At 44.5% G+C, this 24,458-nt stretch overlaps 1 protein-coding gene across 2 annotated transcripts in view; it reads right to left on the bottom strand.

The window, feature by feature from the left end:
- Nucleotides 1-24,458, bottom strand: part of rps6ka3b (ribosomal protein S6 kinase A3b) — a 67,030-nt gene that overhangs the window by 12,234 nt on the left and 30,338 nt on the right. For both annotated transcript variants that reach the window (XM_085417419.1, XM_085417420.1), the window contains 7 exons: nucleotides 6,395-6,511; nucleotides 5,854-5,935; nucleotides 4,432-4,512; nucleotides 4,249-4,328; nucleotides 3,771-3,877; nucleotides 2,405-2,442; nucleotides 2,121-2,263 (listed from right to left, as the gene is read on the bottom strand). In XM_085417419.1, the coding sequence (XP_085273545.1) occupies nucleotides 2,121-2,263; nucleotides 2,405-2,442; nucleotides 3,771-3,877; nucleotides 4,249-4,328; nucleotides 4,432-4,512; nucleotides 5,854-5,935; nucleotides 6,395-6,511 (648 nt within the window). The remainder of the gene's footprint in view (nucleotides 1-2,120; nucleotides 2,264-2,404; nucleotides 2,443-3,770; nucleotides 3,878-4,248; nucleotides 4,329-4,431; nucleotides 4,513-5,853; nucleotides 5,936-6,394; nucleotides 6,512-24,458) is intronic.

Here is a 24,458-nt window from a genome sequence, read left to right as displayed (position 1 = left end):
CCTCAAGTTCTGTTGACATTTTACTGATAAAACATCCAGCATACGGCTCAAAATAAAGAATAACCACTGAAAATCAGTTTGATTATGTGCGCCTGTGTGTATTCGTTAATCTAAGAGTCACGCCCTCCTCTTTGTCTCATGGTCTGTTCCTGTGAACACAGCCCATGTTTTCTCACCTCTTTGGCCTCAGGATCAGCAAAAAACTCACTTTCTGCATCCAGTACATATACAGTTAGGTTTTTGTTACCTGTTTATTGAAACTTAGTTTTATTGTGGACATGAGTATAATGTGTAGACTCAACTTTCATTTCAGAGTGTCCACATTCAACCTGGATGAAGGTTTAGGAGTTTCAACTCCTTAACATGTGCCACCCTGTTTTTAAAGGGGCCAAAAGTAATTGGACACTTCACTCAAAGGCTATTTCATGGGCAGGTGTGGGCAATTCCTTCGTTATGTCATTTCAATTAAGCAGATAAAAGGCCTGGAGTTGATTTGAGGTGTGGTGCTTGCATTTGGAAGATTTTGCTATGAACAGACAACATGTGGTCAAGCCATCCTTAAGCTGCGAAGGCAGAAAAAACTCATCTGAGAAATTGCTACAATATCAAAATCTACAAAGAAAGAAAGCACTGGTGCACTCGACAGCGCAAAAAGAGCTGGTGGAGGACAGTGGTGGATGATCGCAGAATCGTTTCCATGGTGAAGAGAAACTCCTCCTCCGTCTAAAGGTGCAAGCCACTCACAACCTCAGGAACACAAAAGCCAGATTGTACCTTCTACTAGCATACCACATCATCTGCACTGTGAAGGCTCTGACTTGCATGGCTGCCAGCGTCACTGGGACACTGGTGTTCATTGATGATGTGACACAGGACAGAAGAGGCATACTGTCTGCTCACATCCAGGAAACCCAGCATCTGGTGATGTCCATGAGTCCAACACGTCAGGCTGTCATTACCAGCAAAGGGTTTTCAACCAAGTATTAGAAATGAACATTTCGTTTTCAGTTCTTTAACTCGTCCATTTAGTTTGCATTATAAATTCTTTAATATATTATAAATGAAATCTTTTTCTTCAGCCCGCTGAAGTAAAGCTGGAAGTCTGAACTTTAACCGATTCGTTTAATTTAAAATTCATTGTGTTTAAGTACAGAACCAAAGTTAGAAAAAAATCGTCTCTTTACAAATATCTGTGGAAACATCAACGTATCTACCCGACCGAGCTGACATCATCTGGTATCGACATTTATAATGGCATATAATAAATAAATGACAACTACAGACGTAAAGAAGAGAGAAACATCCTTCAGCCATCTTATGAGTGTTGTGGTGCACAGTTTGTCCACCAGGGGGCACTCTGCAGCTTCCCTGCCACAAACTACAACCACCTGACCTCCTGGGATCAAACTTGCTCGTTGGCTTGTTAAAGCTGTGAACTATTGTCCGATATATCACTATAGTAAATCTTAAATATCTTATCGGTTCTAAAGTTGCTGTGTTTTATACTTAAGCTGCGTGTGGTAACCCAAAGAAAAGAAGCTGCAGAAACGAGCTTCCTCTGTGGGGGGTCTGGGTTAAGACTGGCTGAGGAGCTCCGACATCCTTCATGTCAAAAGGACCCAGCTGAGGTGGTTTGTGCATCTGATAAGGATGCCTTCTGGACGCCTTCCTTTTGAGGTTTTTCAAGCTTGCCTAACTGAGAGGAGGCCCCAAAGCAGATCCAGACATGCCAGAGAGAACAAATCTCTCAGCTGGCTTCAGAAAGCCTCAGTGTCCCTCTGAGAAGAGCCAGGAAAAGAAGCCAGGGAGCAGGAGCTTCTCTGCTGTAACTGATAAGTGGCAGAAAACAGATGGATGGATGGATGTTTACCTCCTCATAAATGTCGGGGCTTTTGAGCTGTACTAACACAAATTTAAATGTAATTTGTGACTTTTTGTGCAACAATGTTTACGTGGGAACCACGGAGGATTTAAAAATGTTATCAGCTTGCAAACAGCTCCAAATAATTTGAGCTGCCAGGAGAAAACCTCATTACAGCTCACCTGAGACCGCAGGACTGCTGATACGACACAATGAGTGCGATAAGATTTATTGCAATCGGATTATTTGGGACTCTCACCATGAGAACGCCGTACGACCACCAGTCGGCGCTGTGCGTGTGTCCTCGCCTGTTCACCACCTCTGGAGCCATGTACTCCACCGTGCCGCAGAAAGAGTAGGCCTTGTTCTCGTGGTCTATCGACTCCTTGCTGAGGCCGAAGTCTGAGCACACAAACGCACACACATGTACAAAGATGAGTGCCAGCTTTGCATGATAAAAACACAGAGAAAGCAGCAGTAAGTATCTGTGCACAGCGGCAGGGGTACGCGTGAGGAAACAGAAAAAGGTGTAAGGTTACGCACCGGTCAGCTTGATGTGTCCCTCCTCATCGAGCAGGATGCTGAAACAACAGAAGACTGTTTCAAATGCTGCATTACTCAGTGTGATTGTGCACTTACAGCCTTCATGTCATGACTGAGCTTTCACAGGCAAGATTCTGGAGACCAGACTTAAAGATCTGTGGGGCAGACAGCAGCTCCCCATAATGGCACGTCATTAAATTATAGCATGGAGGCTTGTTTGAAAGCAGGGACGTCAAACTCACTTCACATCGTGGGCACACGCACAGCCTTCATGTTCGTGTAAAGAAGTTTAATTACACAAGTATTCCCTGAGATTTGTAAAAAAGAACTTCCAACATTATGCCTCAGTTTTTCTACATGATGAAGAAATGAAAGAAACCTGCCAGCACGACACTTTGGGCTGACATTGTAAGAAAGAACGTGTACCCTGCAGAGAAGGTAACTCGGATTTAACAGTTTTTCTTCTTTGTTTTGAACAAACAGTAGCAGAGTTACAGTCATGTAAAGAGGCAAGCCTGCCAAACTATGGTACATAATGGGTTAATGACTCTGGTATGACTGGCCATGGGAGGTGGAGGTCGTTATCAGCAGGAAAAGCTGTAAAACGTATGAAGCTACAGTTCAAAGTCCAACATTTATGCCCCACGTTCACATTTTCCAAAGCCGTCCACTGGGCCGCACTGGAGTCTTTGTTGGGCCGATTCTGGCCCCCGGGCCTTATGTTTGACACCCCTGGTTAAAGGACTATTCCTGCTAACTTTGCACTTTCCCTGACCTCTGCTGTGATGGTTCACCTTCATCACCTCTCCGTTAGACTTCTGTAGCTCTGATGGTCCAGCTGCACTCTCTCTGACTCACAGGCTCAGCTGCCCGACAAAGTAAACACAAGACGTCGCTGCAGTCTGAGCTCAACTGCACTGCCATTTAAAAGTTTTACTACTTGTGTTTAAAGCCCTGCGTCAGGATCTCCAGCTCTCTGCGATCAGCTCACAGCCCCTAACCTGAAGACCAAAGGTGAGCAGGCGTTTCTGTTATTGCCTCCAAATAACAGAACAGCTGACAGTCTTAAAATCGATTCTGTTGCATTTCTCTGCTTCCACAGACGGGGCCAACTCTAGTCGTTTTAAATGTGCTGTTTAAATAAAACAGAGTTGACTTGAACGTAAACACAGACATTAGTGGCCTGGAAAAGCCATTTTGCTAACTGCATTAGAGATCTCCACGAGGGAAACCTGGCAGCTGACCTAATCGTCCTGCCGGGACGCTGCACGCTGCTTTGTTTACATGCATGAGGCTGTGTGTGTGTGTGTGTGTGTGTGTGTGTGTGTGTGTGTGTGTGTGTGTGTGTGTGTGTGTGTGTGCATACTTCTCAGGTTTGAGGTCTCTGTAAATGATGCCGAGCCCGTGGAGGTGATCGAGGGCCAGCGCGAGCTCCGCCAGGTAGAACTTCACGTCTTCCTCTGTGAACATTACCTGAAACACAGGTGTGTTTTTTTTAATCACTGCAGGTCCAGATTTGACCATGTAGCCTTAAACAGCAGCAGTCATGCTGTAAGTGCAGGACAAATGAAAAGCCTGAGTCTTTTCTTCTTCAGCTTGCTTTTTTTAATTTCTTATTCGGACTTTTTAGGGTTTAGTTTATTCTATCATATATGTATCTATCGGCTCCAGCACACATTCGACCCGATTTGAATAGTTGGTTAAGAAAATGGATGGATGGGCTTATTTTTCAGCAGCTGACAGCTCAGACGGGTGCAGGACCACCATGCACTGATTTAAATAGCGATTAGAAATGCTGGGCACTTTCTATACCCGCTGTTTGTGTTGGTTTAAACTGCTGTTACCTCCTTAGAGAGACGAGTGAAGAGGTCGCCTCCTCGGAGAAAATCCAGGATCAGGTAGAGCTTCCCCTCCGTCTGAAATGCTGGAGGTCGAAAGCAAACTGAGTTAGTATTTAAAAAGCTCAAAGACGAGCTCCGATTGGCCGGTGACTCCTCTTCACAGAGCTCTGCTATTGGCTGACTCACCGTAGTGCAGTTTGACGATGAAGGGATGGTTGACCTCCACCAGGATGTCTCTCTCCATCTTCGTCCTGACCCGGTCACGCACTGGAAACGCACACAGAGCAGAAAACACAGAATCAGCAGATCAATCGCGGCCTCCGTTGTTCGGTTTCTGTTTTGGCTGCAAAGGAGTAACTGGGTCACGGAGAAGAGTGAAGAAAATATGCAGCACGAAAGAGAAAAATAAGAAGGGGAAAGAGAAATGAGTAAGAAAGAAGAGGATGCTAAACAAAGGAGCAGCAGATGGCGTCTGACTTGAGTCAAAGCTCATTTAAAGAACTTATTTCGGTTCTCTCTCTCTGCACATTAGCTTCCTAAATTAATTTTTAAATGGAGCTAAATTAACTTAGAAATGAATAAAAGGATAAAAAGTGCTGAGCGTTAAAGTTTAATGTGTTTAAGTGACTTTTCAAGGCACAACTTTTACTTTGAAGGCAAGAGTCGTCTGCAGCTCTCTGAAGGAGTTTTTCCTTCCCACTGTCACCAGGTGAGTTTTCTCTGTTATATTGTGTTTATCTTATAATACCAAGCACCTCGTGGAGACTGTTGTTGTGATTTGATGCTATATAAATAAACTTTAGCTGAATCTTCCATACAAAGTACAGACTGTGCCGATCTGCCAGCAACCAAAGCGAACTTTGCAACCAATCTCGGTCTCCAGGCGTAACCAGCCAGCTACAAGAACTGTTTTGATATCTAAGCATATTTGTTCCCTTCATTACATCTGTGCGGGAGTGAATTTACTCATCGCTCTAAAATGCAGTGAATGCAACCTGCCGGGCGACCTACTCATTTGTGTGTTTTTATTTTGATGGAGCCGCACTCCCCCGGAGGCGGAAGCGCCGACCGGAAGTAGCTCCGCTCTGAGTTTTCTCCACACCGGCGATTAATCAACACACCAGCTGCGGTGAATTATTACTGTCTGACGCCGATGTATTTAACGCTGTGACCAGGCTTCAGTCAGCGCTGGATCATTAGACAGTTTAGATGGTGTGTTGTTTCTAATCTCGGAAAGCTTCTCACTCTTTTTTGTCTTTCGCACCAGGAAGTGGAGAGGAAAACACGGGAGCTGAATCACGAGCGGGGAATGAATGCACGGAGTGTCGCCTGCCTTCACATCGCCAAACTGCACTTTCGGGAGCCGGGAGAATTCACCACGGGGCGCCGCGGCCAAAGGACTCCACACTGAACTGTTATTATTTTGCACTGTAAACAAATTCACTGTCTCTTTCTGATTTCAAGTCCGCTCCATCCACACTCCATGACAGTTTTATTGCCTTTTGGAGCATTTTGAGACAAAGTGGTGGGCGTGGCCATCTTTTATATACAAACACAGTCCGTGGTGTTGTTGCTGGTTTTAGTGTTTAATGGCTCTGCTGTTTCTACCTTTCAGTGTGGCTTTCTTCAACACCTTCATGGCGTACAGCTGACCAGCGTCCGGTCCTGTGATCTTCCTCACCAGAAACACCTACACACACACACACACACACACACACACACACACACACACACACACACACACACACACACACACACACACACAGAGAAATAATAATAAATCATCTTTACTGATTAAATGTAAGTGCTGGATGTCGTTATGCACACTGTGAGTGTCGTTTGTTTCTGTGTGAGGATGAGAGTTTGTTTGGGTTGTTCCCATTATCCAGGTCGCACTCATGAAGATTAACATAAACACACACACACACTCGCAGCCCAAGCAGGAGGCTAATTGCTCTTTCATAAAGACGATGATACTGAGTGCGAGAGTGAAGGGCCCTCAGCCTGCCATCACCATAGCAACTCACTCTCAAACACTGGCACGAGGGAAACGTTACAGGAGAATTGAGTGGAAGTAAAACTGACACTTTACCCCCCCGCCCCGCCCACACACACAATGATAAGTCCATGAAAACACACACATACGCACCTTTCCAAACGAGCCCTGTCCCAGGACTTTGCGCAGCTCGAACTGCCGAGGGTCGGCCTTTTCCGACCCTTCCTTCACGTGGTGAGTGATGCTGATCTCCTTAATCGGGACGTCATCCTGAAACACACACACGGATTGAAGTTCGGTATAATTACTAAGGTCTGAAGAGGTCAGAGGTCAGTAATTCTTGGCTGTAAGTTAAACAGCTCTAAAAATACTCCATTTCTACCAAATAGCAGCCAAAAAGCTGCAAAATGAAAACTGCAGTTCCTCTAGTGGCCACTTGAGGCTCCAAACCTGAGTCAGTCTCCATAGGCTCCCATGTTGAAATGTCCAAATTTACAGCAGAAATAAACATGTTTACAGTCGGATAGATTAACTGCTTTGGTCTCGATGAGTTTATTTATAACTCAACTATCTGGACACTGGCGTTGGAGCTGAGGCTATTTTGACTGCATCCCAGCAGGGGCAGCTTTAGGGGACGGTTGTCTGCTCTGCATCACCTCCAACTAATCGAGGTCAATAAGCCGGGCCTTTCAACTGTTTGGTGCCTTTTGGAGCACTTTTAAAGCATCATCTGACATATGATATGGATTACTGAGCTTTACAGGCCATCCGAGATGTTTATCTTCCAAATTTGGTAAGTGAAGTTCTGCTATTTTAATAGCTTGTTCCGTAGCACGCTTCAGGTTATTGATGGATGTGCAGACCAACGTCCATAAACATTTCTGGCAGCGGAAAAAGTCCTAAAGTAAACATCCATTAATACACGGAGGTGACTTTGCATTTATCCTCTACTCAAAATTCAGCCATTACAGGAGGCAGGAGATCAATTTCTGCACCCACTTTAGCTTTAATAGACCATGATGCATTGCAGCCGCTGAGATACAGCACAGAGTGCAGCCTGAGTAAGTTTGTTTTTGTGTGAAAATCACGAAGAAGGCTTTAATTTTGTTTTAATTTTCACAATAAAAGCCTCAGACGTGTAAACAGTGTGACTGAATATAACAGCTTTTAATATTAAATAAATGCAAATCTTTTGTTCGTATATTTGTACTAAACAGAAAAACTAAAACGCAGAATCCTCACTGCATTCACAGGAATCAGGAGGGTGAGTAGGAGCCAGGTGCTGCTAATCAAATGCATTGAATAACTGATCACCATCACTGCGAGCAGCTCTATGAAAGCAGGAGTTTGCAGGTGTGAAGCATTCAGATATACTTTGAGAAGCCACAGTTGCTGCCCATCTGGCTGCTAAGGGAAGCCTGCTAACAATCTGAAGTCCGTCACTCTACAGTGAGAAGAGCAAAACATTCAAAACACGCTGCCAATCTGGGAGCGGACGTCCCAGCAAATTCACCCCAAGGACAAGATCGTGCAATACTCGTCAGACTCTACAGATCTCAGTTAAGTGTTAGAGTTCATCCCAGCAGAAAGGCTCCCGTCTCTACAAAGAACATGGCAGCACAGCTGAGGTTTGCAAAGCTGCATCTGAAGAAATCAAAAGACTTGTGGAACAAAGTGGTTTGGACAGACGAGAACAAACACATCATAGCAGCTGTCAGCACAGCGGTGGAGGGCTGATGGTTTGGGCTTGTTCTGCAGACACTGAGTTGACCGTGAACTCCACTGAACTCTATTCTGGAGTCGAATGTGAGGCCACGTGTCTCACAGCTAAAGCTTGAGGAGAATGAGGACAGCAGCAAATCTACGGCAGCAGAGCCCAGTCAAAGTCCAGACCTCAGCCCGACTGAAACGCTGCGGTGGGACTTTAAGACAGCTGTGAGTAAACAAGTGTTCACAAACTTCACTGAACTGTGGGCCAAAATTCCTCCACAACAATGTGTGAGGTTGACAAAGTCACACAGAAAACGATTACTTCAAGTTGTTGCCACTAAAGGCGGTCCAACTGTGGGGTGTGCTCAGTTTTCACACACCGCTTCTGGATTTTAGCTCTATTTTTAATTAATCATTTAGATAACTTTACAAGCTGTTAACGACCAGATGATGTTTTTGTATTATGTCCTGATACATGAAACCCGAGATTTGAAAGAGGATGCACTTCCTCTTTCTCATGACTGCATATGCGAACCACTTGTGGTAATGTGCTCGGTCGCCTCCATAACAGTCTCTTTCAAACCCCGTCTGAGGCAATTTTCTACACTTTACTTACTTCTGATCAAACACTGATATCCTGAGAGCCCGCCGCCTGGCCTTGGTTCATTCAAACACATCCAGGAAACACCCCTGTGCAGCAGCACCAATCAGGCACTGACAGACCTCATGTCTCTGCTACACTGACACTATCAGTGGAACAAGTTCTGACTTGTTTTTTCTGAGTTTTATTTTGAAAGGATTTCTGGGAAAAGAAGGGTCGGGGATTAAAAACACAACAGCTCCCATCAGAGTTCCCTTTCGTCCCGGCTCCTTCACATCTCCCTGAATCACAGAACAGGTTGAGCAGGCTTCCTGAGCGTTCGTCATCCTCGCAGCAGGACATGACAACACACACACAGACACACAGAGTTGTCGTGGAGCCACCCCCGATACCTGCTTCCCGCTGTAGCTGGATGACTAACGTTGCCTCACTGCATGTCTGTTTGTGCTCAGCGCCATCATCCATCCTTCAGCCTTCGTCTCCTCCTGAAGAGCCCGCCCTTCCTCAGGATACTCATGCAGTAAACCGGACAACAGGTAAACAATCCCGCCCCGCATTTCCAACCTCTTTCCACTTTCCCATCATCCTCCCTGCTCTGCTCTGTGCTCCATCCTCTTTATTTCCACCCACCTCCTCCTGCTCCTCATACCTGCAGCTCCCAGGTGGGTGACCTGCTCGCTGCGGGGTGTCCCAGTGCATTATGGATCCTGTAGTCCCGGCTGCGGATCAGGCTCTGCGGTGCTAACATTGCTCCCGAGCATCGACTGGAGCCGGCGCCGGCTTCTGCTCGTCCCTGACACTTCCTCCTCTGCCTCTCCCTCTCTGCGCCTACCTCTCTCTCCCTCTGAGAAATCCTCGCCTCGCTCCCTCCCTACTTTCCTCCCTCGTTCCCTCTGATTCTCTCGCCTTTTCTATCTTTATTTGAACCGTTCTCACCTCTCTTCCCCGGATCACACCTCTCCCTCTCTCCTCTCTGCCTCTTTCTCATCGGAAAGTCACACGCTGGAGTCGGGAGGGACGTGTAATAGACGTGGAAAAAGTAATCAGATGCTCTACTTGAGTAAAAGTACCATATAAGATGTATTACTGCCTTTCACTGAGGACTTTAGAGATCTCTTCAGTGCCTGAAATGTGTCCAAAACAAGTAATGAAACGTAACAAGTACTAAAGCTGTGAGCCTCAGCTTGGATATTTTTCTATGAATAAAATGCTTCTTTCAAACATATCAAAGGTTCAATCATTAAAGAGGACATGGGCCTGGACAGCAGCACATAAAGCTATGGAGTGACTCCTTAAATGATCCATAAAAACACAAGTTACTGCCTCATGTAAAGCCCGACTCTTTGCCAGGCATAATCTTTCAGTTTTCTCCCTGGACAGCGCTCGTACAGGCAGCAACCTTCACGCTCGCCGTCACCCGTGAGTCACTTAAACACCGCTTTTCATGGCTAATCCTCGTTAGTCAGAGGCTCTCGCCGTCTGTTTTTCAACACGTGGTTGTGTAAACAGTGAATCTTTTTGAGGACGACCAGCACGCTGCTTTCCAGCGCTGGTATTTAAACTCTCCCTGCACACAGAAACCACCGCTGCAGCGGCTGATGCGCTCGCATCCTCTGCCATCTTTATGATTTCTTCGGGCTCTTATTTAACAGGAAGCTGTGGTTCACTGTGCACTCACCTTTATTTACACTGACATTATTTTATTTGCATAACTTTATGGCTCAAACTTGGTATGAGGCATAAAAGCACAGCTGATTAGCACAGTTACATTTTATGGTCAAATACACACATTTGGATATGATCACCAGCCAGAGTGTTTTTTGTGTTTTTTCTTGAGCCTAAACAAGCAGCTGTGAGAGAAACAGGATGTGAATTACTCCAACCTGCCTGCTGATCCACTCATTACCTTTCAGCATCCCAACTTTCCTTTACTTCTATCACTGCTTCAAAGCTTAACCCTGCCTGACCGTGGCTTTAGCTCAGCTCACGTCTTCTTTCTTACTTCCATATTTCCAGTTTAATCACAATTAAACTTCCAGTTTCCTAAAAGTATAAGTAAGTATCTTTTTTTTATCATAACCATGTCTGTCATATGTGAGCATCATTACTTTCAACTTCAAAATATCCTTTGAAATAATTTATATATAACTTCTTTTTAATATTTTTATCAACGCAACAAAAATTGTTAGTTTTACTAAAATGTTGTTACATTAGCTGCCTCATTAACTGTTTTCCTTAAAGTGGGCTTTTATTTAGTCACACATAAAATATATTTTGGTTTATGAAATATAACTATATTAACTATATTTTAACTATACAAGGACCAGTCGTGCTTATATGAGGGTGATTATTCTGAAACAGGAAAAAAAGAGAAAAAGTTTAACAGCTAGTTCAGAGTCAAATATTATTCAGCTCTTCGCGCTAACTTCACAGCGCTCTATGTAAATGAGACCAAACATCCAGACTGAGGCTGAGAGCTGCAAACAGCTGATAAACGCACAAAAACAATTTGGACACTGCTGACTGACGAAAATAGACGGAGAAAAACTGACGGGTTTCGCATTGTTGACGTTTTGAATATGTGTGTGTGTGTGTGTGTGTGTGTGTGTGTGTGTGTGTGTGTGTGTGTGTGTGTGTGTGTGTGTGTGTGTGAGTCAGAACGCAGATGGAGGATCAGAGCTGCAGCGACAGGATGCTCATGTAGCACCTCTTAATCACAGGATTAAAACTGCAAACCCTGCACCTGTGCACCAAGCACACAGACACACACAGATATAAATAACACACAGGTATACGCACACCTGCATGCCCCCACACATGTTAAATGCTTCTTTTACCTGTTATTATCCTCATTATCTTATATTTACTTCTTATATATAAAAACACACTGATGTTTTTTCCAACTTCCCTCTGCTGTTACGGTTCATTTCTGCGCGTGCACACACACACACACACACACACACACACACACACACACACACACACACACACACACACACACACACACACACACACACGAGCAGCTAAACACCGAAGAAACCCTGCTGATCAATGACTGAACTAATTACCGGTGATCTGATCTGCTCATGTTCAGCTCCACACTCTTATTCTTGGACTCTACTAGAGAGGCCTTGCGTGATTTATCTGATAATGAACTCATCCTCCGTCTGAAGCAAGCTCCTCCCTGTTTAACCCAACTTTCTTCTGATTGGCCCTTCACAATCCAGGTGCATGAACGACAGGTGGGTGGGGCTTCTGACCACCACAGACATTAAACTGGCACAAAAACATGCATTAAAGAGTTTTTGTAACTATCCTCTGCAGAATTTAGCTAAAACTTCCACCACCAGGGGGCAGTGTTTTACCTGTCGCTGGTCTTTTTGTGGTTTTTCCAGCTTCCAGACAATGCTTTACCTTTTTTCCAGACCTTCATTCAAGATAAAAATGTTTAAAACTTTAACACTAAATAAAGGTTATGGTGACTCGCTGCAACCTCTTATGGAACAAATTGGTATTACACTAAAGTACGACTTCGCCTACTTCAGTTTCAGTTTCAGACTCGTTTTTTGTTTTGTTTTTTAACACTCACAGGATTATAGAGCTGGGCAATATTTGGATTGTATCCTCAATAATCACTTTTGGTTTCCCAGGTTATGAATGCATTTACTCTTCTGCATTTTGCTGTTACAGTGTAATAAATTAAGTGCATTTCCTTTTCCCTAAAAGTTCAAACTCATAGTGTTTAGGTCAAGCCTAGATTACGGTGGCCCCGAGAGGTCAAATGCACTGCAGCCTAAATAAACACGAGCAAATGCACACAAAACACACCAGACGTGATTAGGGAAGACAATAACATGACCCAACAGCTGTGGAAGCAACAGAAACCCAACTATTCAAAGGATTGTTTTTAGAAAAGAAGCAGAGGATTTGTTGGTACGGTGAGGGAGAAACAAAATGTAATGTCATTTGTGTTTTAATTGCACGATTCATGTGTTTTGCGAGCTTCTGTAATGTTTTCCTTGTTACTGGTGATTTCTTAGGTTGCAGTGTTTGACCTCTCAGGGCCACCGTACAAGAGGACTAAAAGAAACTCTTCAGTCTACAAAGTTCATCTAGAGGAGGAAACACTCAAAGTTGTCACAAAGTCCACCATCTATTGCCTGTCAGCTTAGCTTTTCTGTTGCTTACTTCATCGGCGCTGCGCCCTGCCCATCAGACTTCCTGTGGTGCAGGCATTAGCAGGGATTAGAGGATGGATTTTTATTGTAAAAAACACAAACAAGTGCCTCCCTCCCTACCATATGAACTTGTGTCCTTTTTTATTTCTAAGCTAATTTTTATTTTAAATTCTATTTAAAGTTAAAGAAACACAAAGAATCCATCCCTGAGCATCAGTGTGGAGCTCTACCGTAACATCCTGAGCCATCCAAGGCAGAAGATTTAGAGGAAACGAGCTAAACTGGGCCATCTTGTATCAGCACAGACACGAGAGGGAACAGTTTGGCTCTCTGTCCTCCACCCTGGAGCACATCGTTGGGGCCGAGTGGGATTTCCAGTGGCTAGAAGTTAAATCAGGAAAGGTTTTTGAGTTTTTACAGCGTAACACTTTGTGTTAGAATATGTGAGTCTATATCAAGATTGCTTTAAATTGTTTACCAGCATTTTCAAGTTGCATTAAAGTGAAAACTGTTATTTGTCAAGACAATTTGTAGAAAAACTCAAATGTCAAAACTGACGGAGCAGAGAGAAGATCCTGACTTTCTGCCCTGACGAAATGCCACTCGGTGTAGCTCAGCTGTTTTCTCGGCCACAGGAGACCTTATAAAACCATTTTACATGCATGTGTTAATTGGCATTTTGGCATTTTTACCTTAAAGGTCAACACTCACAAGTACAACAAACCAAGTAAAACACTCTGCCGTTAACGTCAACAAATCAGTCTGTTGTCTCCTCTTGCCACTTTGTCCTTTCTTTATATTCATTAGGAAGCTTTTGAGTTAACGTCAGGTGTCCTTCCTGACCTCTGACCTCCTTCTGTGCTTGTTTCGGGCGTTGGGCTCTACAGCAAACACCACGTGACAAACCTGAACCTGACAACCGCAGCACGGTCTAAAGAAACGTTTTCTAAAATCTTAAAAAAATCATTTCAGGATTTAAAAGTTCTCTCATCCAGTCGTCCAGAAATATCCGCCGTGATGCGTTTACTGACACGCTTGAGTACCAAACCAAACAAACAGAAGCTCCTGTAAACAGGTTTGAGAAGCACAGCTGGCCACGATGCAGCGGAGCAGCCTCACATCATCTGTCTGCCGTCTGATCTAATTAAGAGGCCAGATTGAGTCGGTGTGATGCTGTTACACACTTCTGCAGCAGCAGACCTCGCCGGCGGACACATTACAGACGCCAGATTAGATTAACATAAACTGAGCGCATGTTTCCAACCTCTGCTCCAACCGGGAAATCAACTCGAGCCGTACGTGCGACTGGCTTCAGGGAAACTTCCTCGTGCATTATGAATTAAAGTGTGCCACACTTGCTGATGCTGCAGATCACGGGGTCAGACATGACTGAGACGGTTTTTTGTAGCAAACAGAGCCTGCAATATTTTGTTGTATTGTTATATTTATGCAGCTTTAGGAAAACTAAGAAAAAGTACTGAAAATGTCTTGGCCAGATGTTCACTCTCCTCAATTTTCCCTTCACTGTGAAATTAAGCACTCTGTGTTTGTGCGTCAGTCTGCTCTTGACCTCTTGGCCACACCTCTTAATCTTTGAATTCAGCTGTTTTCAGTCCCGGTGCCGCCCGTGTATAAAGTCAAACACCTCAGCGCAGTCTGAGTTTGTGAACATTTGAATGAGCTGTTCTAACAAACTCACTGAATTCAACTGTAACTGGATGCCACTGTTGCAACAAGCTCGTTTGTGAAATATCTTCCTTCCTAAATATTGCACGATTAACTGTAAGATGTTGTTATTGCAAAGGCGAAGCACTTAGGAAGCACAACAACTGAGTAGTTTTTTGTCTTGATTATTAAGAATTTGTTACTATGTATTATATCTTACTTCACGTGGTAACAACCTTGATGCTTGACTAGCTTTGGACCAGGAAATCTGCTGATCCTGGCGCCTCTTTTATATTGTGTATAAGTAGTTTCATGGGATGCTTGATGCTTCAGTTTACAACCTAGCTTTCTCTTCTTCTATATGAAATATACTTTCTGTCTTCTGCACTGACTCCTTCACTTATTTACTTACTGAGGATTTTACCAAAGCCAAAAACTGCAGTTCCTCTACTGTCCACTTGAGGCAGCCTCCAAAAATAGATCCTAAATGTCCAACTTTACAGTAGAGACATCCTGCTAAAACAAACCCAGCTAATTTCATCCTTTCAGAACTGTGCTGGGTTAAACTCTTCCAAACATGTTTTTTACTTCAATATTTGATATAATACACGCTGCTGCGCAGTCAGTTGTAGCACCAGCTTGTTGAAGAAGTCTGTGCTCGTGTGGTGAGTGAATCGCTACGCTTTCAGGCCTAATTAACATGAACTGTTCCACGCTGTTGTCCAAAAAACATGACAAAAACAACCCCGCGCCATTTTATGTGCAGTCTTTGATGTTGCTCATAATTCATTAAGACTGAAACACATCAGTAAGCTAAAGTTTCGCTCTCAAAACTGAGTCGTTGTTCTTTTTGATTACATAACCTGGACACAAACATAACTCCATACCAACGTTCAGTCACGCATGAAACACAAATACATTCAATTGAGATACTGTCTAAAAATAGCATCATCGTCGACCTTTGCAGGGGCAGACACTGTTGAACAGAGGAAAGCTGAAATGTATTCATTAGATCGACGACACTCTGACATGTTGTTGTGGAACAAAGACCTTTGAAGCTGATGGTAGGACACGTCAGATTTTGAGAGGACGTAACCCGACTCCCCTGAAGCCTTAACAGCCCCCAACACAGACACACACACACACAGATACACAATGAATGAATTATTCTTGCCTACATATAAGTATATGTATAACAAATACACTTCAGTCTTGATTTTAAGGTCATCAAATTAACATTTTCTTCAGAATGAACAGTAAATCTGAACTGTGAAATATCACCACACCACCAGCTGATTTCACAAACACGCACACCCACGCCGAGCTGGGACTCAGTCCTTTTGCTACCTGAGCTCAGAAAAGCAGGAAAACTCAAAATAAACCTCAGTTTCCACCAATTTTAGAGCCAAATATCCTCTGAAATCAAAGCTGTCAGCGCTGTGAGGACCCCTTCAAATGTTCAAATGCATTGGATCAATATTACAGCTCCAGCTGCAGTATTTACTTCCTTGTCTTATTTATCACCTGCTGATGAGCACATTTTTACTGCCAGGAGGATGTAAGACGACTGTTTTATGCCTCGCATGCAGAGTAACTCACAGCCAGACTGGACAGCTTCGGTCCACAGCAGTCTAAAACCGTCCCTCCAGGTTTCTCCCAGCAGACACCGTTCTGGTTCGGTCTCAGGAGTTGTCGGAGCGACTTTAGCCGACTCCTCAGTGCTCTGATGAGGCCGCCGAGAGCGCTCACGCATGCCGGCTTGGCCTCGGTGGCGGCGGCGGCGCACTGTGTCATCACAAGCTGAACTGAACCGAGGAGCCGGGAGCTGCAGCAGCGATAACTTTGGACTCAGGCGGACAAACTAGTGTGTGTCTGTGAGTCAGTGTGAGGGGATACCCGGAGGAAGAGGAGGAAAAGGAGAGGAGGAGGAGAGATCCAAATCCAGAAGGGAACTGGGATCCCCCCTCCCGTCCCACTTCTCTCCAGTCCTCAACCAACACGCAGCTGTAACCTTCCACCCAGTGTTTCCACCAGGTGTCCTGGAGATCCCCACTCCCTCACATAACTCTCCAACCCACGACTAAATACCACAAGGAAGAAAACTCCCACATCTATTTTCTCACTCAGGCGTTCAGGGAAACATCCCACGTGCAGATTTCACTTAAAAATATCAATGAGTGCGATCTTTAAAGTGTCAGCTGAACATGCTGGAGTGTAAATATTTCATTTAAGACACAGATTCATTCATCTGCATGTTTATTCCTTCTCATGCTGACTCACACAGACCAGGAAGGTTGTTGCAAATACACAAGAAGAAGAAATCTATCAGAAAGGAATAATGTTCAGGGGTTTTCCCGCAAAGATACTTCTAATAAATAGACACACACCCAAAGGCCCATTGAGAGGCTGGAAACAGCCCGAAGCTGTTAATGTGCATACTGGTGATGTTATTGAAGTGAAACAATTCAGTTTAATTATTGCCAAACTATAATAGAAGTGCTTTTAACAGCTTTTTAAAGACTGTTTTAATAAGGTTGGGTTTGTGAACAAAGTGTGACACTGACAGGAGCAAAAACTGAAGTTCAAAATCCTAATCAGGGGCACGTTTAAGCCTGACAACACTGTGGAATCTTTTCTGTACAATTTCCAGGTTAAACAACATCATTCCTTGAAAAGTTGTGCAACAGTGTGCAACTGCCTTTTAGGTATGTTTCTTCCCAAAGGAGAGGCGTGGCAGAGCTGATTCCCTGTCAGCAGCTTTGTACGCTGAATATTTTTAATGCCTGTATTTGTGTTTAGCATACCTGTATGGCTCCTTTATCTGTGACACATAAAAAAAGTTCAGATGTCATTAATTATGGCTCCTTTCTGTCACTAAGTATCTGCCTCGAGGCCTCTACAGCTGCAGATCTTCCTGCTCCAGCTCTGTTAGCCGTAGTTTGCTGCACAACATCACAATCTAATGATTACAAGTGGAACATTTTTAGATAATTAAATGTTAAATAATGCTAAAAAGCATACGTATACAGAATTTAACTACACTTTCCTTAAAAAAACAAAACAAAACAAAACTGTGTAAATGCAGGAATAAAGGCCTGGAGGCAGAACTGAGAAGAATCAGTATGTTTGAGTAACATAACCTGGTGTTTAACACGTCAGTGCATGTTACCAAAAAAATGCTTTGATCCAGATGTGGGGCAGGGATAGCTCAGTAGGTAAAGTGGTCGCCCCATGATCGGAAGGTCGGCGGTTCGAATCCACTTAACGGCTACCCTGAGGTACCCCTGAGCAAGGTACCGTCCCTACACACTGCTCCCCGGGCGCCTGCTTAGTGGGCTGCCCACTGCTTCACTGAGTGAATGGGTCAAATGCAGAGAAAAACAAGTAATTTCCCCATGGGGATCAATAAAGTATCCATTATTATTATTATTATTATGTGTGCTGAGAAATGTGACGAGATGAAGACCTTAACAGCTGTGAATATGTGGTGGAAAGACACCTCTATGAGACAAAGGATACTTCAGCAATTTATGCTCACGTGTACTAGAAGGACAACAGTGAAACAACCCAAAAAGCAACACCTGGTTTATTCTGTAGGACTGGTTTTTTGGGTAGGGTCAGTGTCACTACTGGTAGCATGAGGTGATAGCATGCAGAGGTAACACAGGTAGTCCAACTCTTCCAGGATGGCACATCACACATCCCACACTGAAGGTTTGGTGTGTCTCCCAGGACAGTCTCACTGCTGTGAGGGGTGGGCCTGACGTCGTCTAATGGGCCTTGTGTTCACTCCATGGCACCATTGGACCTGAGCACATGTGACACACGTGAAAGGGTCTGGAGAACGAATGGAGATCGTTATGCTGCCTGTAACATTGTTCACCATGAGTGGTCTGAAGATGGGTGAGTAATGATACGGTGAGGCACATCCACAGAGGGCCGCACAGACTTCTACAGGCCAGGCATCGGCACTTTGGAGCCTCCTTGGATCCTCTGTCCCACTGGTCTGGTGCAGTGGGTCCTGGGTTCCTCCTGGTGCACAATAACGCTCCAGGAGGATGAAATTACAGCAAAGTGGACAAACCTAAATGTTTTCACTTTGAATTCAGCCCTCTGTAGGCTGATCGCTTTCATTTCCATCAAACAATGTGGCGTCCTTTCATTCCTAACACATTACCCAGTTCATATCAGTAGAGACTGATTTCATTCCAGTTGCGATCTGTGTATGACTGTATTAGGCTGTAAACCTACAGTATCTAGTGTCTTTATTGTGCTGATACAATAGCTCGTATTCAGCCAGCGCCAATATGCACATTTTCCTCATTTTCACAACTCTGTTCATTTGTGCACAGATTCAATCGGCACACCAGTGCTGAAGGTAAACAACAAGACGCAATGATGCAGGCTTCATGGCGATTCAAGTCAGAATTATAATAATCCAGATAAAATCAGGTGCAAATGCACAAAGTGCTCGTCGGTGGTCAGAATGCGACTTACAGGATCGAGAAGTAGAAGCGGCGCAGACAAACCTAAAGTGAAACAGCTGATGCAGACAGCACACCGATACAAGCACGTCCTTTTCTATGCAACAGTCACACACAAGCTGATGGACGCACTGAGGTCAACTCGGGGTATCTTGCCCTAGACTAGAAGAACTGAGACCCCGACCTTCAGAGTCGACTCACTCGGGCTCCTGAGCCACAGTCACCCCTGCTTTGAAAGGAGGGCGACGTGTGAAAAATATAGAAAGTATTCACATTTTAGGAGTTTTCTAAAGTTCTGTGTGTCACAAATATTACTGCTCAAACATATTTTAAAAATATCTTGTATTTAGTCGTGTGGTCCGCCTCTTGCTCATGCAACAACCACACTGTGACACAGACGTGCATGCATAAAGTCAGGAGCTGACGCAGAGGCGACAGTGACGCAAATCAAACATCCACAAAACCCACAGCCAACCCGGTTCAGCTCCAGCACAGACACAATGTGGACGCTTCCCACCAAACATCCTCCACCTGTCGCAAACACCCCGCCCCCACTCGCGCAGACACAATGTGCACAATGCGAGCGTCACCCCCTGAAAGGACGGGTGACATTTCTTCGATTACCTCCACCTGTTGTCACCTCTCAGGCCCGTGCGCTCGTTTCCGCACAGACAGAAACCAGTGAGGCAAAACTCAAAGCAGACTGGGCTGAAAGCTAAAGAGTACCTGCATCAATACTAACACTCTGTCAACAGGATGCATGAACTAATAAACGTGTAGCAGCAGCAGGAAGTTCGGATACACCAACCAAACACTATGTGCCCAGCACCAACAGCAGACATGAGCAGATGGAGCTAAATAGTCAGATACTTCTGTCCAAGGATGACTAAACAAAAACCGGTGCAATCTCTTTAGTGCTTCACTATAGTAGATTTGTCTTTTATATTGTAAATCTGTGTTACAAAAGCTTTAAAATAGTGGTGGAGCAAATGATGAGCACTCCTTTAAACTGCAGGTGATGCTGAAATGATCAGAGAGGCAATAACAATGTCTACATGTGCACTTTTCCCCTGGTCTCCACCCGCTTCAGGCTATAAGTTGTTGTGATGTATCCAACGCACTGATTTGAGCTTTAAACTTGGGAAAAATGTTCAGAAAGATCAGAAACTAAATAAATCGAGTTAAAAAATCACAGGCTGGGGAGAGAGGGGTGAATGATTGAGCCTGAACTTCTGAAGGTGAATAGCATCATGTCAGAAGTCTTTTAAGCCATTTTTAATCACAAAAATAAAAGTTTTCACCAGTGGTAGGCTAAATATATACATAAGCTCGTCTAACAATTGTAGCCTGTGTCAAAATAATGACTCACAAACACAAAACTCCCCGATGATCAGACCCAAGCGGTGGGAAGGAAGGAAAGCGGGGATGCAATGCACATTTGAAAGTTTCGGCTCTGTTTGTTTAAGAAATAACTGAATGAGGCTTTTGGACAATTTCACATGACTGATCACACGAACGATCAGCCAGACACATTTTTGTCACAGACGTGAAACTGGTTCAGTTTTCCCACGACACCGATACTCAAAGCTGATGACATTTAAAGAAATTGTGCTGAACAAAAACAGATTTTTGCTTTCGACGGCGCCACTTTGAGCAGCTTTGGTTGCAGTTTCTCAGCTCTGAAAATTTCACCTGCTTATTTACTTACTTAACAAGTTATGAAAAGATAAAAATTGCACATTTTTGATCAGCCTGTGCAGTTCAAGGGCCTGAAACTTCATTCATAATAGTATGAAGGTTGCACTGCTTCAAGGTTCAAGGTTCAAGGTTCTTTATTTGTCACATGCATAGTTATACAAGTATAACACACAGTGAAATGTAGCCTGACACGCTCCTCGACATGTGCAAAAATTGGGGGGGGGGGGGGGTGTAGAGGAAGAACATCATATATATATATATATATATATAGTATATACACTGGGTGAATGTGCAGTAGTAGCAGCAAGCAGGTGAATTCTGTACATTAATATGAATAGACATCTGACTATTTTACAGGATAGACAATATAAACATATTTAAAATTAAAGGAATTGAAATGTACATTGTTCCTTGGTTTAGTGTCTGGAAGAGAGTCCTGTCTCAGTCAATTATAGATGATGTGAGAGGGCGGGTGTGTGTGTTTAGGGCACGGATGGCTTGGGGATAGAAGCTCCTCTTGAGTCTCTCTGTCCTTGCCCGGAAGATGCGGAACCTTCTACCAGATTGCAGAAGTTGGAACAGTTTGTTGCCAGGATGGGACGGGTCCTTCAGTATCTGCGCTGCTCTAGTCCGGCATCTCCTGGTGTAGGTGTCCTGAAGCGGGGGGAAAGCAATCCTGCAGCAGCGTTCTGCTGTACGGATCACTCTCTGGAGAGCTTTTTGGTCCTTCACACAGCTGTTCCCGAACCACGATGTCATGTTCTGTGTGAGGATGCTCTCCACAGCGCCTGTATAGAAAATCCTGAGGATCTTTGGAGAGACCCTGAACTTCCTCAGTTGTCGTAGGTGATACAGGCGCTGCCTAGCCTTTTTGGTCTGGACCTGAATGTGGGCAGCCCATGTCAGGTCTGAGGAGATGTGGACACCAAGATACTTGAAGGACTGCACCCTCTCCACTGGAGCTCCATTGATGATGATGGGCTTGTAGTCTCTGTGCTGACCCCTTCTGAAGTCCACCACCAGCTCCTTGGTCTTGCTGACGTTCAGCTGGAGGTGGTTGTCCTGGCACCACGATGCCAGATTCTTCACTTCATCCATGTAGGCCGCCTCATCGTTGTTGGAGATGGCACCCAACACCACTGTGTCGTCAGCAAACTTCACAATGGTGTTGGAGCCATGGGTGGCCACACAGTCTGAAGTGTAGAGGGAGTAGAGCAGTGGCGAGAGGACACATCCCTGAGGTGCTCCTGTGTTGATGGTGATGCTGTTGGAGAAGCACCTGCCCACCCTCACCACCTGAGTTCTGCCAGTGAGGAAGTCCAACACCCATGCACACAGACGGCTGTTAAGTCCCAGATCCCTCAGCTTTGTGAACAGTCTGCAGGGCACTATTGTGTTAAACGCTGAACTGTAATCAACAAACAGCATTCTCACATAGTTACCCTGTTTCTTGTCCACGTGGCTGAGAGTGGTGTGTAGGACGTGGGCGATGGCATCCTCTGTGGATCCGATAAATCAAAGCTACTGCAGAGGAAATGAACCATTCTGATGGGGTCGGGGAAACATTTCCCAGCTTTAGCTGATTTAATGGGAAAAACTTCATATATGTCAACAATGTTTTACCTTAACTTCTATTAGTAGGTCCCCGTTTCTCAGTTTCACAAGCACGCGGGTTATTTTAGGCGCCTTTTGTCAACTTTTTATTTACATGCACTGCAGAGTTTGGCCTGGAAAAGGAGCTGGAAATCTTGGCTGTGTCTGAGTTTACTTTAACGGCGGATAGCGAGTGTCAGACAGCAAGAGGAAATGAGAGGAAACATTTCCAGCGTCACATGCATATCCCTTATTAACTGCGCTAATAAAAATAGATGCAAGTGGGACTCGAGTAATAATGCCAACCAGGCTGTTGTTATGTATTCCTTGTGTGTGTGTGTGTGTGTGTGTGTGTGTGTGTGTGTGTGTGTGTGTGTGTGTGTGTGTGTGTGTGTGTGTGTGTGAAGCTGCTTTAAATTCCTGTTGAACTAAAGCTTTTTCCACTGTTGCTCTCAGCGTGAGTAGCAGTGGGTAAAAGCATCAGCTAAACGCCTCAAATGTCAAAGTAGAAGTGTGTGTGTGTGTGTGTGTGTGTGTGTGTAAAGCCTCTCTCCATGGCAGCAGCTATCATGGATTGAGCGAGCGGGATTCCATTCCAGACAATCTGTGCCCTCTAAGCCCGTTACGCAATCAAATTAACAGGCCGGATGTCCACCGCGCACACACACATTTGGGATTTGTCAGGTTAGAGGCATCAAGTGCATTTCCGTCGGCCTTGCATCGAGTGACACACACGGACACACAGAGGCTCAGATCTGAGAGGCACCTGTCAAAGAGATCAAAGCGCGGGTTCAGCAGAAAAGCAGAAACGTTTAATGCAATCAAACGCTGCCTTTTAAAGCTCTGCCTGCGCGAGAGCTGAATATGAGACTTTATGAGCTTTGCAGTAAGTTTGGGGACGGCTGCACGAGGACAGCGACAGCCACCCGCAGGAGATCTGAAAGAAAAGAGCTCCACCTACAGAAACAGAAAACCCAGAGCAGGATGCCACGGTGTGGGACTCAGAGGGACAGCAGGACGCCACGGTGTGGGACTCAGAGGGACAGCAGGACGCCACGGTGTGGGACTCAGAGGGACAGCAGGACGACGCTTTCTATTAAAGTTTGAATCTGTGCGTTTAATCATGAAGCCAGTTTATTAACAGAGTTCAAGGACCAAAACATTAAAATGACTCTAACCTGTTGGGAGTGACCAACTGCAGATGATCTGCTGTCATGTAATGACTTGGACCATCAATGTTTTTCTGTTTAAAGGGGGCCTGTTATTCTATTGCATTAGAGTAGCTTTGCATGAATTAGAGCTCAAAATAATCCTTGTTTATCTTATACTTTGCAGAACTTCAGTCCATCCTATCCAACCTGTTCGTGTCTGAAGTAAACCTTTCTTCTGATTGGCTGTCCCTAGAAAAAAGAAGCTTTGACTGTCCTTACCATATAAGGACAGACACTCCCACTGAGGAGCCACAAGGGGAAAACCCATCTGAAGCACACACACACACACTGACCTCATTATGAGCACTGATCACTGGAACAATAAAGTTCAAACCGAGCGTGTCAGAGGTCAGAGGAGATTGGGCGAGCTGCTTCGAGCTGACAGGAAGGTCTGACAGTAACTGAAATATCCACCCATTACAACCAAAGCGTGCAGAAGAGCGTCTCTGAACAGAGCACACATCCAACTTTGAAAAAGATGAGCTACAGCAGCAGAAGACCACATCAGGCCACTCCTGTCACCTAAGAACAGGAAACTGAGGTATCGGTGGTTCAGGCTGCTGCTGCTGGTGTAATGCGTCGGGATATTTTCTTGGCAGTAATGTTTAAACACCACAGCCCACCTGAGCACGTTACAAAGCTGAAATCACCTCAAACTGCTTTTGTGAACGTGAAGAATTCAGAAGAGCTCAGAATTCAACCCTTACTGTAAACTTGTAACCCTATGACGATGGTGTGCTGTACACAATATGAGCTTTACAGTATAATACTGTTATTTTAGTGTAATCTCCATAAATAACTCGGAATTTAACATTTAGAAATGAGCGATTAGAGCTTATAAACTTAAATTCTCTTGAACTTTTGCCTTTGCTAAAGAAAGAAATACTGTATTCCACTGTATCCAATGTACTTTTCATTTCACCAAGAATTTATCTTATTTTATGGTGGTAGTGTGGGTGAAAAGGGACAAATCTGAAAGCAGAAAGCAACAAGAGAAAAAAAAGAAACATAAATGCTTAATCTGCGAGACGGCAATCAAAAAAAAGAAAAAAGAAAAAGACAGGAGTAAGAAATGAG

Source organism: Rhamphochromis longiceps, linkage group LG9, assembly GCF_057381845.1.
Source record: "Rhamphochromis longiceps isolate RC_006_pf linkage group LG9, R_longiceps_female_GT1.1, whole genome shotgun sequence".
NCBI classification, from domain to species: Eukaryota; Metazoa; Chordata; class Actinopteri; order Cichliformes; family Cichlidae; genus Rhamphochromis; species Rhamphochromis longiceps.
Note: the sequence above shows the minus strand (reverse complement) of the source record. Positions and strands in the feature narration are given on the sequence as shown.